Genomic DNA, 15,214 nt, shown 5'->3' on the forward strand with positions numbered 1-15,214 from the left:
GTTGAACGTCTCATCCGCCTAAAATTACTGCAGCGTCTTACAACCTGTATAGCCAAGGAAATGTAGCTGCATGAAAAACCTCGGCACGGAACTCGAGACGTTCATAAAAAAAAACAAATGTTGAATCCAATTTCAGTAATTTGGCTGTCTAATATTGGTTATTCCCATGCATTCTTATCTTCTAAATCATTCACCTTTGACTATCATCAATATTAATGAATTATTCAGTCATTAACCTCTACAGCACTTTCGTATCGTTTATATTGCAGGAACATGTTGCTCTTCGTTGCTGTTACGTTCTACGCAACCATGCGAAGTGTCTTCTCTCTGGATACAGGTAATATGAAACGTGAAAGTGCAGTCAGGGGGTAGACATCGAAGTAACCGTTTATATCGAAGGCCTGAAAGCCCAGTTGAGACAACGCGTGACACCGTTCCGAATTCGAATTAAAAGACCGATCTAAAACTAACGAAAAACATTTTCTATTTACCTTATTTATAAATTTTAATCAAGAAAAACGTAATAATAAGGCCAATATTATATACTTAACGTTTTTCTATGAAGTCACAGTGTGCTTTTTCATACAAATTCCATAGTAATTTCGTGCTTTGACGCACGCTTACTAGCCTAGATCGCTTACCGGAAAACATCGTGAGGAATCCCATATTGTTATGTCCTAACCGAGGAATGTGTTTTTTGTCGTTTTTGTCGTATGTACTTATCCTAACCTGTAATTGGGCTGGCTTTCCCTTCGGGTTGGACGGCTAGATTAGCAGTCGCTTTTTATACAACTGAACCTGTCAGATCTTCAGAAGTGAATGGTTGATGCTAGGGAGATGATGCTGATGATGATTGGTTACAGAAGTGGTGGTGCTGAGAGCGGTGCGAGGTAGGGACGCCCGCCTCCCTTGCGGGCAAGGCAAGGTGTTTCTGGACGGGCCCGACTCATACGTGCTGTGGCTGAAGAATGATCGGGAGTTCCTCTATCGCTTCCCGAACGAAGACACCGACACCAGGTGGGTTCCCCACACTATTTACACCAAGCATTCGTCGAACTTAAAAGGAATTAAAATGTATGGTTTGGTTCGTATAACGGCGCATTTTTCCGTAATCACATTTTATTTATTTAATAAACACACGTAACAGGTTACAGACATAAATCTTATGAAATAATATACTTTTTGATGTGATTTTCCCAAAAACTTACAATAGACAGGCTAACATAATAAATACTTTATTCCACAAACAGGAAAAAACAAAATACAAAACAAAACCAACGCTGACGAAAAATGAATTCAGGTAAAATTTGTGGTTTCAATTTATCTGGAATGTTTTTTTTTATCGAAAATGGGTAATGGCTATCGTATTCAATTAAGGGTTCTGTAATTTCGGTGGTTTTCTTTTTATAAATTTTATTGTTTTATCTCGCAAACAGCTGATATAACTATACTTAGAAATAATAACTTGGATAATTATCAGACCGTTATTGTTCTGAGAGGTCTTTACTTTATGCTTTTGAGAGCTTGGCAACTGACTTGAGCCATGCTCTCAGAAGCACTGCCGCGGTTGCCGCGCGCTGCGACCTCCTGCGCTCGCAACGTGCGGGAGGGCAGAGGGAGGGGGTAGGGGCCGCCCCACCTCGCAGCATCTAGACTAGTCTAGACTATACCTGTACCGTTTCCTGCCAAACGGCCTGTATTGATTTTATTTTGATGCGCTCATAGCTACTTTTAGGTCTAGATTTAAATTAGAGAAGTCTGACCCACAGTGAAACACTTATGATTACTTAGTTGACCTAAAAATGTTTTTAGCTAACTAATTGACAAATCATACAAATAATTCTATGCAGATTTGGTGGATACTGCGACGCTCACATAATTACATGAATGCTGCGACGGCAGCGCCCCCTGGCGCGGTCTCTTAGTTTGAATTTCGAAGAAAACGTACTTACATAATTATACGAGTAGTATGTTTTGCCATTAGGAAAATTTTGTAGTCCCTAAAATTCAATTCAATTTCCTCATTCCCGGGATTTTCGGGATTATCGCATACTTTTTAAATGCACATTAAGATACATAGAGTGTTAGGGACACCTATACGTACATACCTATATATACTGAGGGGGATAATTTTATTCAGCTCATGATTCTTAATTAATATCAAGTGGAATTTTCCGTCGCAAAACTCTCAAAAATGTTAGTGTTTTATAAATTAATTTTCTGTTCCATACTTTTGCGACGGAAAATTCTACTTCATAAAAACTTATTCGTTTCGTTAACGTTAACGTAACGTTATGTAGGTATCTAGAGATTCCGTAATTTTCTGTCAGATCCTTAAGCCGAGACCAAGTGTTCGGCACGTCGTGCGATGGTGGCAGCTGTCACGACGACACCTCTCTCCTTCTGAAGCGAGTGAGTGACAGAGACGCAGGCATATATCGCTGTCGCGTGCACTACCAGGCCTCTCCTTCTGTTGACTACGTCATTGACGTCCGATTAGTTGGTAAGTGTTCTTTTTTTTGACGTTGTAAGCATTATCATCATCATCATCATCATGGATCATCTGTAAGAGCGATAGGTCGATCACCTATCATCAGAGAGAGAGAGAGAGAGAGAGAGAAAACGTTTATTCAAACAAACAGCACACAAAACAAAAGCATAACATTAAAATAACACTTATAGGCTATAAACATTTACCAAAAGAAAAGAAATAAAATAAAATTAATAACAAAAGTGTTGTGTGAGATAGTGCGCATTTATTTGAAAAGGTAAAACGACTCAGCATGTGTTTGCCCCAAAGGGAAGCAAACGCTGATTTTCAGTCGCACCTACATCATTCGACAAATCCCGGGGAAGCAGCTATAGATACAGTTAGATACATAGGTATAATAATATGTTGGTTTGAATATGTAAATAATTAACTTAAACGTACAAACTGGATAAACTAAATATATATAGCTAATTATGATACTTTATTTTATAATATTTCATACTTTTATAGATATGTATTATTATATACTTATATAGTTATTCAACGAACAATGCATAACAACAAAATATATGTCTATATTTATTTATTTTTAAACATACAAGTATGAAGGTATTTTTATTTTTTTTTTAATTCTAAAAACAGGCCAGTTTCATTGTATAGTATAAATAAAAAACTTCGAAAGAATAATAAGTTCATTAATAATATGTTTTTTTTTATAATTGTAATTGTAACCCATTCCTGGAGTCCTCATACAGTTTATCATTATCCACCGTAGGACTATGTATCAAAAGTGGCTGCAATTATGTCTTGATTATTTGTAGTTCTGCCCACCCCTTCGGGGTGGGCGTGAGTTTATGTATGTATGTGTATGTAACCATTATCGTTTCTTCTTCTATCGAAGATAAAAGCTTTATCTTCAATAGCATTGTCTTTAGTCAGTCCGGGGTCGCTAGCGGCTCAATAACGACTCTGAAACCAGAGTTGGTGAGATCTCATCAACCCATTTGAGGAAAACCTACATAAGTCAAGTCAAACACAGTACCCGCTTCGCTAGTTCAGCCAATTCAGATAACTATGTACTTACCTCTGAACTTCTTCGGGGTAACCCCTGAATTGTTTGAATTATTTTAACTGAACTTGTTACTTACTGCACAGAACGTAAAAAATGATGGCGAAGAGTGGGTGTATACGTATATACTTATAACTATATATAGTATAATTACACACCTCTACCTACCCCTTTGGGGATACAGGCGTGATGCTACAATGTTTTATTCAGTTTCAGTTAGGTAAGTAAATGTATTCTTACAGATTCGCCCGGTACTCCTCGCATCTACAATGAAGAGGGAGAGGAGATGAGACGAGGTTACGTCGGTCCTATCAGTCTGGGGGCGAGCTTCACGCTGGTCTGCGAAGTAGATGATGGTAAGACATCTTCGGCCTCCGTGGTCGTGAACGGCTTACGATCCGGAGGGTTCGATTCACGGTGACATTAAAAAAAAGACCGCCAGCTACAAAATTCCGTGGACTAAATAATATGAAAAAGCTTTAAAGGTTTTTTAATGTAGCATTTCTTATATACACACATAACATAAACAGTCAGACTTACGTCCCACTGCTGCACCCAGACCGCTAACTAGGTAAACTTACCACAGATAACAAAAAATCTTCCACAGAACAACCAGACACCCTAGTTTACTGGCGTCGCAACGGAGCGGTGATCGAGCGCGCACACAGCGCACGCAACGGCGTGTTGCGCGCCGACGTGCACGTACGCAACGCGACGCGCGCCGAACTCGACGCGCACTACGAGTGCCTTGCGCACAACGCCGACGTCACCGACCCGCTCAGCGCTAGTGTGCTCGTCAAGATGTACCGTGAGTATCGTAGATATATTAATACATATATAAACTAACGCCTATTTCCCCACCGGGGTAAGCAGAGACCATGGAATTTCATTTGCTTCGATCCTGCCTGACACAGATCAGATAAGAAAGATCAGATATGTTGTTTTCAAGCGCAGTGTAATTCTCTACAGCAACTGTCGTGTGGGATAAATGCCTACAACCTATAGGATTGACACCAGCGCTCGCGGCGGCGTGAGCTGAAACTAAATTACAATACAATACAATACAAATACACTTTATTGCACCAAAATAAAAGAAATAATTACAAAAAAATTAAATTAAATTAAATTATTAGCAGAGAGTTTTATTTGAAAACATAGACAAGACATTGTCGATGGTTTGTGCAAGGAAGTTGTTTTAGAGCGCGGACCGCCTCGCTCGCACTCGTTAAATGGCACACGTCAAGAATAGAAGTTTGTATGTCCGAGGTCTGCTCTAACCATGGAGGCGAGGAGGATTAGCTTACTACGACAAAAACTTCAGCTCCCGCACACCGACCGACTCCACCTTTTCCCGTGCCCACTTTATTGGGGACAACGGGTGCGAATTTATATTTGTTTGTGTTTTGTGCCTTCATCCATACCTTGTGGATTCCAGTGCCTCCGTTGACGGTGGAGATCCGCATCAACAATAACGTGGACTTCGAAGCCGGGCAGCCGCGCGTGGTGGACTGTGTCGTGGTGGGGTGCGTCCCCCCTCCCGCCATCACGTGGCACCTGGGGGACACCCTGCTCAGGCCTAGCGTACACAAGGTAACCTTAAAGACTGCGAAGTGGTCGGTTGCATCCCCTTCACTCCATCACCTGGGAGACACGCTGCTAACCTTAAACGTCAATGTTCCATGCCATTTTTTTATTTTTGACTGCACTGCCTGACTATCGCGTAACAGAAGCGCGGGTGTTACTTTGAGATAGTGCTGACGCTGACAGTAATGACAATCGCTAGCTCCAGCTTTGCGATTAAGCCGCGCTTCAGACGCTGTAATACGTACGGTTTCGCTGGTTCAGCATAGAAGCGCGACTAAAACGCTTTTAGGTACGTTGGATTACACTGTCAGGAGGGCGCTGGTATGCACCATCTCCATACATTCTTCATTAGTTTCTTAGGATGCAGCGTTAGTTCTGATTCTGTCCACATGCCAGAGGATCCTTGTCGCTCTATCATATCGTAAGTATAGACATAAATCAAGTGCAATGTTATTGGTTACAGGAGTTACATGACGGCAACTACACGGTCTCGTCGCTGACACTAGCACCATCTCTGCGCGACAGCAAGCACGAGTTGGTGTGCCGAGCGCACAACTCCCACATACCCGACACCATGTTCGAGGACAAAGTCGTCTTGAATGTTGGTTGTGAGTATTTTACATAACGTAATTTACGCCCCACACAGAGCCCATTATACGTCCCACTGCTGGGAAGAAGCCTCCCCTCACTCAACCGGAAGGGGTAGGAGCATACTGCACAACCCACACTACCACGCTGCACTATCTACTCTTCATTCCATTTTCGTACCCTTAGGGGGTGATTTCTGAGATAAAACTATCCCTAGTTCTTTCCCTGGTCTTAAACCATCTCCAAATCGAACTATCTAAATCGGTTCAGCTGTTTAAGCGTGGAGTGAGGAGTGAGTGACTATCCTTTGCGAGAAATCGTACCATGCATACATAGTTTCCCAAAATATGCGTCCAGATATATGCTTATCCTACCGAATAAAACCTACTGAGGAATTATGTCTTCTCTAACATGATGTACCTAATCTATACAGGAGATGGGCTGGCTATGCCGATTCATAATATTATTGTCCATCCCATCAGGTGAAAACAGGTCAAAATCATTTCGTATTGTAAGTAAGTTGCCTGTTTCAGACCGGCCGATCTGCCTTACCAATCGCGAGGAGACGATCGGCGCAGTCCAGCGAGATGCGGAGACTGTCACTTGCGTGGTGGAAGCATCGCCAGAGCCACTGCAGTTCAGTTGGACCTTCGCTGACTCGCGAACCTTGTATACCAGTGTCAAGGTAAATGATAATTATTATTGACTTAGAGATTCGACCAGGCCTAAGCGGCCGTGCGGTCTGAATTTGATTGCTTTGAAAACAGGGATAATTTTCACTGAAAACTAACTCCAAATCTGGAAAGTATCGTGATTCTTTTTTCGGAAATGTTGAGGATCTGTTGAGAAGTTAAGGCGTAAAAAATGACACTTTCATAGTATACCTACTTATACAACAAAGATCCAAAAGATGTTTGGGAGTCCCGTCATTCGACTCGGTTTGGACGAAATGATGATGATGATTAATTAGAATTTGCATAAGTTCTCGTATGACCACAGTCTAAAATGACGATGTGGTACAAGTTAAAGTTGTTTAAAAGACATCGCTCACATTGGGTCCAAATGCTGATTAGGAATGGAAGGTCATTATACCAAATATTTTAAAAATCTTTGTTCTTGCCACGCATATCTATCTCGCCAAGCTATCAGCTTTAAATATGTCCTCTAGAAAGTGGCAGGCCATCATCACCGATACTCATCTACGCTGACCTGGCTGCCGAAGGAGGGCGACGTGGGGGCGCTGCTCTGCCGTGCCACCAACGCCTTTGGAGAGCAGAAGCGCCCCTGCTCCTATACTGTCGCCCCCGGCGGGGCTCCCAGCCCTCCAGAGTGTGTCGTACTCCGGTCGTATCCTAGCGCTTTAAGGGTGCAGTGTAAAAAAGGTACACCTGCCAATTATTATGTTGTCGGTTTTGTATTTGTTTTATAAATAAGACAATGACAAATACAATTTTCATTCAAAGGCATTTATCGGTCTCCGTGGTCCAGTGGTTGAGCGCTGAGCTCACGATACAGAGGTCTCGGGTTCGAATCCCGGTGGGGTCATATCACAAAAATCACTTTATGATCCCTAGTTTGGTTAGGACATTACAAGGTGATCACCTGATTGTCAAGACTCGTTAAGCTGTTGGTCCCGGGTACTACTTACTGATGTAGGTGAGTATCATTATATGAGCCATGTCAGAGGCCTTTGCCGGCTCAATAATAACCCTGACACCAGGGTTGATGAGGTTAGTAATTCACAACCCACACGATGGAAGAAGATTCAAAGGCAGCATTGTGTAAGGCAATAAGCGACATAATGTATTTGTCTACAGGTTGGGACGGCGGTCGTCCTCAGACGGTGCACTTGGAACTCGTAGACTCCGATGGTACAGTCCTGTACAACGTGTCGGACCCCGCCGGCCACTTCCACCTGCCAGATGTGGAGGAGGGGCGCAACCTTAGTGCAGTGGTGTACGCCAGCAACGTAAGGGGAAGGAGTGACAGTAGGACTATGCACCTGCAGATTATGACGCCGTTGAGCGCTTCAGGTTAGTACAACAGTACATTACAAATTATGTACCTACATGCAGACTATAGAGAACCGGAGAGGAAATATGATTGGCCACCTGATACGACACGATTCATTTATAACAAACATTATAGAAGGAAAAATTGAAGGGAAGAGAGGAAGGGGTAGACCTAGGATAACATTTATGAAACAAATAAAAGAGAAGGTGCAGGTCGTGTCGTATCGGGAGGTGAAGGTTTTGGCGGGAAGAAGAGAGGAATGGCGGTTACTCCACCGACAAGAGCGCAGCTCTTAACCCCTCTGTACCCGATCAAGATGGCGGCTATTATGACGTAATTCCCGAGGTCACGGGTTCGTGTCAAGTGGCGCGGTACTTGAGTCAGCTTTTTTGTTCGTAACTCGTTTGTTTATATTATAAGACTGATCTAACGAGTGTTTTGACATATGAGATGTATACCCTACGTGTTTGAATGAGTAGAAACTTGATAAGTGTTTTGTTTACATTTTTATAGTAATGTAAACATACGTACGTATGTACATATGTACTTATGTACTTAATTTGATACTACGAATAAAATCTTTATATTTATGTCTTACATTTTATTTCACGATCAAGTTCATAAAATAAGCTTTACAATAATATCAATTACAATATACCTTTGCTTTGTAGAAATTAAAGATATTCGTGTGAAGGTAGTCGTGAAAAACCATTCGCCTTCAGCACGGCAAGTTTGGAATGGTAATATTTTATATTTTTATATGGCAACAGTAAAAGTTTTACTGTCTATGGATAGGTCATTTCATTCTGCATCCATTCATATATAATTTATGCCACTTTGTTCGTTATTGTAATTATAATAAGCTAAAATATCGGCTGCGGTCACCTGGACGCCTTTCGGCGTTCACGGTAAGCGGTGCACAAAAAACTCGAACGCCAAAAGGCGTCCATGGGAATCAAGAGGTAGAGAGAGAGACCTACATGCAGAAACTTACCACACATCCGTAATCCTCATAAAATTCTAATTTCAAAATGAGTGCACCATTCTAACTTAAAAAAAAATCTAAAGTACTACCAAATGTGTATTTGGTAATACGGATGTCGCTACGTGTATCAATTTGAGATATTAAGAATAAAATTTTTGGTCTACAAAAATTACCTCTGGCAATATTTATGTGACGGCTTTTTTATGTATTTAAAAATAAAATTGTTTTAAATGGCTTATTATTAAAACCTTAAATTATAAGTAGATGGCGTGGCGTTCGCAATGCGATTAATTATGTTCTGTTCCACTTTGTATGAAAATAACTGCCATCTAGTGACGGTATAACCATACTTATGTTAGCATGTAGTACAATTATAATTCGCCACTAGCGCCCCGATTGCGCGCATTACGTTAGCAAAGTTTTTTTTAAAGAACGTCTAGGGCCATGTGCCGAGGTTTTTCTTGCAGCTTCTTTTCCCCGGCTATACAGGTTGTGAGAAACTGCAGTAGTTTTAGGCGGATGAGACGTTCGTTATGTAAAAATTGACGATTCAAAGTGTAACTATGTTACCTACATAAATATATTTTTGAATTTGAATTACTTTTCTGTTTGATATAAATGAAGAATGTTAGTTACTCAGTTAACATCATCGAAATACCACAAGATCCTTGTTGCTCATTATCGCTGTCATCTAACCTATTTTCTTTGTTTGTAGCGGTGACAGAAGAAGCGCCTGGGTCGTGGATGCGGTGGGTGGAGGGGTGTGCGGGCGTGGCGGCGGCGACGGTGGCGCTCGCAGCTACCGCGCTGTGCGTGCGCGCAGTGCGGGCGCGCCGGCACCACACCGACCTCAACCCCGACCTCGTGCCTCGCTCCGATGGTACTTCAAATAATTACTAAATTCTTCATGTGCTTTCTTATTAATTGTAAGATATAGATTACACGTATCATGCCGCTAAGGTGTAAGGGAGAGCAACAGACTGTTAGGTGGCACGATAAAATTACTCCCGAAAACAGACAACGTTACACTACGTTTTCTTTGGATTGGAGTTCTATCAGACGATAGATTTCTTTACAGCCCGTGTTTAAGAGTTACAAGTTACAACATAATTAGTGCAAGGTAGTCTTATAACAGTTTATTAGTTGATATCAAAGTAAAATTTCGATATTATCGAAAGCGCAATCTAATATACTTAATAAACATTCCACTTGCTCGAAATCTAAGCAATGATGTAACTGTTAGTTCCATTTAAATCCGCGGAACTTTCGCGGCGCGTACTCTAGATGTCGCTAGTCAATTTGGAGCATTTTAGCGCAGCGCCAATAAGTACCTACTATAAGTTTAATTATTCAAATACTTATTACTTAGACATATAAATAATTAATTGGTGCAAGTCCAGTACCGGAGATCGAACCGGCACCCTCCGCTTACGAGACAAACTTGAGAAATGTTGAACCTCCGATTTTTATGTGTGATGGGCGAACGAACCCGGGTAATTTTATAGTTTTATTGTATGTGATAATAATATTAAAATAAATAAACTGTGTGGGTGTTGCCAGGTTCGTTCCACCGGGAGCCGGACTTCGCCCGCGAGGAGCGACTGCTCGGCACCACCAACATTACCGTCAACCAGCTTGCCGCCTGCCAAAATGTAAGCGAATCTTTTTCTTGCTATTTATTTAGCGCAATAAACAATTAATCTACGTATAGAAGAGACAATATCCGTCCCGCACCAATCCGAGTTTACCTCGCCTACCCCCGAAGATCGCAACCACGACTAAGTAAGTACATGAAGAGTAGCTCCCTATTTCTATTTCGACTCCATTTCAGTGACCCGTCACATTACAAAGCCGCCTAATTTTTGAAAACGGCTAGCCGTAATGTAATACGACAGAGTGTACAATCCCGCTGCGATCTACCGGTTTAATGTTTATATATGGATTACTCGAAACGAGTACACCTATGTTCTATTTTTTATTAAAAGATTTAAGTGCGTTTGACCACGATCCCGCATAATGTTAAGGAACAATGGGGTCTAAGATGGTGCACGCAAACTCAAATAGTGCCTATTCACTCTTGCTTTCAAAATCTCCAAATTGTATGTATCCGGGAACAATGACGCAGGGAGAGAATGCACACCGAATGCGTAGCACTTGACTCCGTCATAGTTTCAAAAAATATTACTAATTCAGTTGAAAAAAAAAAATCGGACTTATTTCAACATAATAACAACGAGTATTCATAAATTTGGAAAAAAGGACACTTACCATGATTTTTTATTTTTGGATTGATCAATAACTATTTTTGTCATCTTGTGGAGAAGACTAAGGCTGGCGTACTGCCTGAGTCCTCTTCACAGGACTGAAATTTATCTGCGAGTATTCCCGTATTATGTATCATCCCTTCTGCCGCCCACCTGAAAGCGATCCCCATTCCACTGCCGATTTCGCCGAGTATCTCCGAACTATTCCGACTGCACTCGCCACATTGCCATGCGCCAACAGTGCTACAGATAGTTGTCTACTCATTTTTTATTTTCTTATATACTGTGATGTATGTTACTACCAGTCGGTTGATTTACGATCATTTTATTTGAAACAGCTTGGCTCGTAACAAGCCCAAGTGTAAAGACGGCCTTCGTTACATCTTTACGACTACAAACTAACCAACGAAGTATGAGATGATCCACCCACAATAAAGGCTTCAGCACATTATTAAATTATTTTAATGTGTAAATATTTTTGTGAATATACATAATATAAATAAAAGCAGGTCATAAGATTTTTTTTTTGTAATACAAGAAGTTATAAGAACGAACGGCCGCGTCGCAGTTTGAGCAAGAACTTACTCTGTAGTTTGAGCGCGGATGCGTTCTTTGGTGTGACACACTTCATAGTTTCTTGTGTGACGGACCAGTTAGTTCCTTACAAATAACATAGATGGCGCTTATCGATGTATTTTAATAATTGTACTACTGTCGCGTTTAAGTGTGTATAACCAAATTATTTTACAGAAAGAAATAACTGTTTGGTTAATTTTGTAGTAGGGAACCAAGTTTATAATTTATTTTATCATGCCATAAGGTCGTAATAACCTTTATAAGCATTATTTCACGAGCTTCTCGTTCAAAGCTATAGATGACACTACGAGTGTTATTTTTGACTCTTTATTGAATTGCATCGAGACAAACCATTCCTGGTTTAGCGATGCTATGCGTCAAAACTGAATACTCAAAGTTTATTAAATAAATAAATAAAAAAAAAAAAAAAAAAAAGAATCTCTGTTTTCCAAGGTTTTGAAACCACTATCAAATAAAACAAATATTGATTTTGATTCCAGTCCATTACATAGGTACCGTCTATATTTTTATTTATAGTTATACGAGTACCTATAATTTTCTTATCCGCCGAAAAGGAAAGGGATAATCAACAGGCATAAAATTTATGGAACACACGTCCATTTAAGCCGAAATTTAAACAACCCTCTTAAAATTTTACATTGAAAGAAAAAAAGAAAGAAAGAAACGTTTATTATAAAGGGACACCACAGTAACAAATATAAAATAAATAACAAATATATAATATAAAACACGGAGTAACACATAACTTACAATCAAACACATAATAAAAAAAAAATTAAAAGACAACATACACGAGAAATTGGCCAATAACCTGACAAAATTAAGTTGACAGCACACGTCTAACGAGTTGCATATCAGCGAAACGCCTGTTTTATTCGCACGGGTTATTCATTAATTTACTCACTCATTAATTTAAAATGAACAGTTGTCAATCGTAAGTACATCCTTTTCTTTTTTGTCCAGTAAAAATATGTCCGTATTTTGTATATGCGAGGTTGTCAAAGTAGGTACGCCGACGTTATGTACGTTATACACAGTAAAATGATCATACTTACTCGTGATATGATCGGAACCCCAAGGATATGTCGGAATATAATCATAACACGGCTCCAATTTAGTAATATCAAGTCTGGTCTGAAAAAAAAAATAAAAAAATTAAGCACAAAAAAATTCTAAAGTGTCGATAAGTTCCCAAAGAATTTAGTTAGGTATATGTTTTGATAATGTAACGTCTTTCTAAATAATAAGTTGTAATTGTTTCAGCAGCAGTATTCGTCGTCACCTGTGCCGTCGTGCCGAGTGCTGGTGGGGTGTGCGCATACGCCGCCTGTGGAGCCGTGCGCAACCGGCCAGCATTCCTACTTCGTTTAGGCCACAGACGACATAAAAGTGACGTTTACCGTAACGGCGTCTGTTGCTACCAGCGGTGTTTATTCTCTAAGGCGCTGGCGTATGTCAGGAAGATACTACGTATAGAACGGTAACTCTGCCCCGCACCAATTCGTTTCGGGGGCTGACCTCACCCCCTTTGGGTCTTACTTTAGTCTGAAATGGCTGTGAACTGCTAAGGGGTAAGGGTACAGTCCGCGGACTGTATCTAGCTCGCACTTACGTGTTAAGCGGCACCTGGAAAGTCAAGATTTTTGTATGGGTTACCCGGAGTTTGCTTTAACGCTGATAAACGTCAGTTTGATAAGTTTCGTCGACGAGCGGCCGTCAATGCGCCTTCCACGCGCGCTGGCGTATGTCCACAAGTGACGAACGTAGCGCGTAAATGAGGTACTTTCCAGTGTACACTCCTCAAAAACAATATAGATGGCGGTGTAAAGGTTTTTCCTACGTTTAGATAACCTTCAAATTTCATAGATAACAGATAATGTGCATCTTTTGTCTTTGTTTTTGGGTATAAATGATGCCCGTTATATTACACCCAGACACAATTACATCTTCCCATTATTATTCTGATCAAAATAAAGAGAAGCAATATAGACAGCAACATAATGTGATCCAAATAATTCAAGCAACAATTATTTTTATATATGCTTCTGCCATTACATTGTATTTTTGAATAATTATGTACTTACCCGTCTAGGAGGAGCTCGGTGGCGAAGCGGTAAACGCGCTCGTTCTGCGATTGTTGAAGTTAAGCAACTTTCGCAAAGGCCGGTCATAGGATGGGTGACGACAAAAAAAAATTTCATCTCGAGCTCCTCCGTGCTTTGGAAGGCACGTTAAGCAGTTGTTCCGGCTGTATTAGGAGTCGTTAATGACCATCAATTCGCATCCATCCTTAGGGAAGGCCCGTGCCCCAGCAGTGGGGACGTTAATGGGCTGATGATGATGTGCTTACCCGATCAATGTTAACATACCTATATCTGCATCTATATTAGTTTTGAGGGAACGTAGCACGGCAATGAGGGACCCCTCATTGCTTTTAGAGAATAACACAGCTGTTTGTTATAAATTCATGGAGTGTCCACGTTAGTTTGTTAATATGAATAGGGTGTTCAATAATAATTCATAAAAAACGCGATGATTGAAAGTTAGATTCGCCTGAAAAATCTTTATGGTTATCACTCATTATAAATACCTACTGTTGGGCATAGGCCGTCGAATACGTGGCTTGTAGGCAACACGGTTTCATACATACCTATTTCACATTGGGGTAGGCAGAAACCACGGAATTTCACACTACGACTACTGTTTAAACTGTATAATATTGAGAGTATTAACAGTAGCTCCTATGAACGAGTGACCTCACAGTAATCATAAGCAGTCGTGGATATTGAGACACGTATTTACCGGTAAAATACAGGTAATAACCGGCGATTACTTGCAACTATGCTAATACTCACTTTTGCATGTTAAGCGATGTCCGTAGTACTTACATACTAGTCTGGAATTAATTATACAGAATACAGATTAAACGATTTGTAGTACAATTAAATTGATATCTGTTATAGAGTTAATAGAGTAATACATTACATACTAACCCTCCTTCTTGTACAGTTAGGTAAAGCGGTAAAACTACACGACATTAAATAACCATGTACCATTTAACTTATTGGACAAATTGAAACGAAGTCTTTAGTAATACCTATGTGCTCTAGAACGACATGGTTGTAAAGTAGGTATTTCAGTACATAAGATATAAAGTACCTACATGGTTTTAGATGTGACAAATTAAGTTTTGATTTATTTATGTGGTTTCGTGTGACCACAAAAAAGAAGTTTTCATCTCGAGCTCCTCTGTGCTTCGGATGTCACGTTAAGCCGTTCGTCCCGGCTGCATTAGCAGTCCTTCGTTAATTACCATCAATCAGCACTGGGCTCGCGTGATTGTTTAAGGCCTGATCTCCCTATCCATCCATAGGGAAACCCCGTGCGTGCCCCAGCAGTGGGGATGTTAATGGGCTGATGATGATGATATTTCTGTGGTTTCGTGGCTTGAGCTGGACTATGAAACCGTATTCCTAGGTATCGATAAGGGAATGTCTGAAGACTGACGTAAGTAATATAGAACGACCAGTTCAGTACAATTAGTGATTATATTTCAATAAAGATAACATTCTTAATACGCGGTAAGAATTAGTTCTGTCAAAGTACGTAAGCTAGTGTTGGGA

The 15,214-nt window shown here is 40.5% G+C and overlaps 1 protein-coding gene across 1 annotated transcript; it reads left to right on the top strand.

Moving 5' to 3' along the window:
* The first annotated feature begins 302 nt into the window (after positions 1-302).
* LOC126380089 (hemicentin-2-like) lies at positions 303-13,335 on the top strand. The gene is made up of 13 exons (XM_050029311.1): positions 303-337; positions 864-1,017; positions 2,331-2,503; positions 3,803-3,916; positions 4,168-4,368; positions 4,996-5,150; positions 5,608-5,752; positions 6,266-6,417; positions 6,901-7,114; positions 7,550-7,765; positions 9,446-9,610; positions 10,291-10,382; positions 12,858-13,335. Exons 1-13 carry the CDS (start codon positions 310-312, stop codon positions 12,960-12,962), a joined length of 1,914 nt encoding a protein of 637 aa, XP_049885268.1. The 5' UTR covers positions 303-309; the 3' UTR covers positions 12,963-13,335.
* Positions 13,336-15,214: the final 1,879 nt, after the last annotated feature.

Source organism: Pectinophora gossypiella, chromosome Z (genome assembly GCF_024362695.1).
Source record: "Pectinophora gossypiella chromosome Z, ilPecGoss1.1, whole genome shotgun sequence".
Taxonomy (NCBI): domain Eukaryota; kingdom Metazoa; phylum Arthropoda; class Insecta; order Lepidoptera; family Gelechiidae; genus Pectinophora; species Pectinophora gossypiella.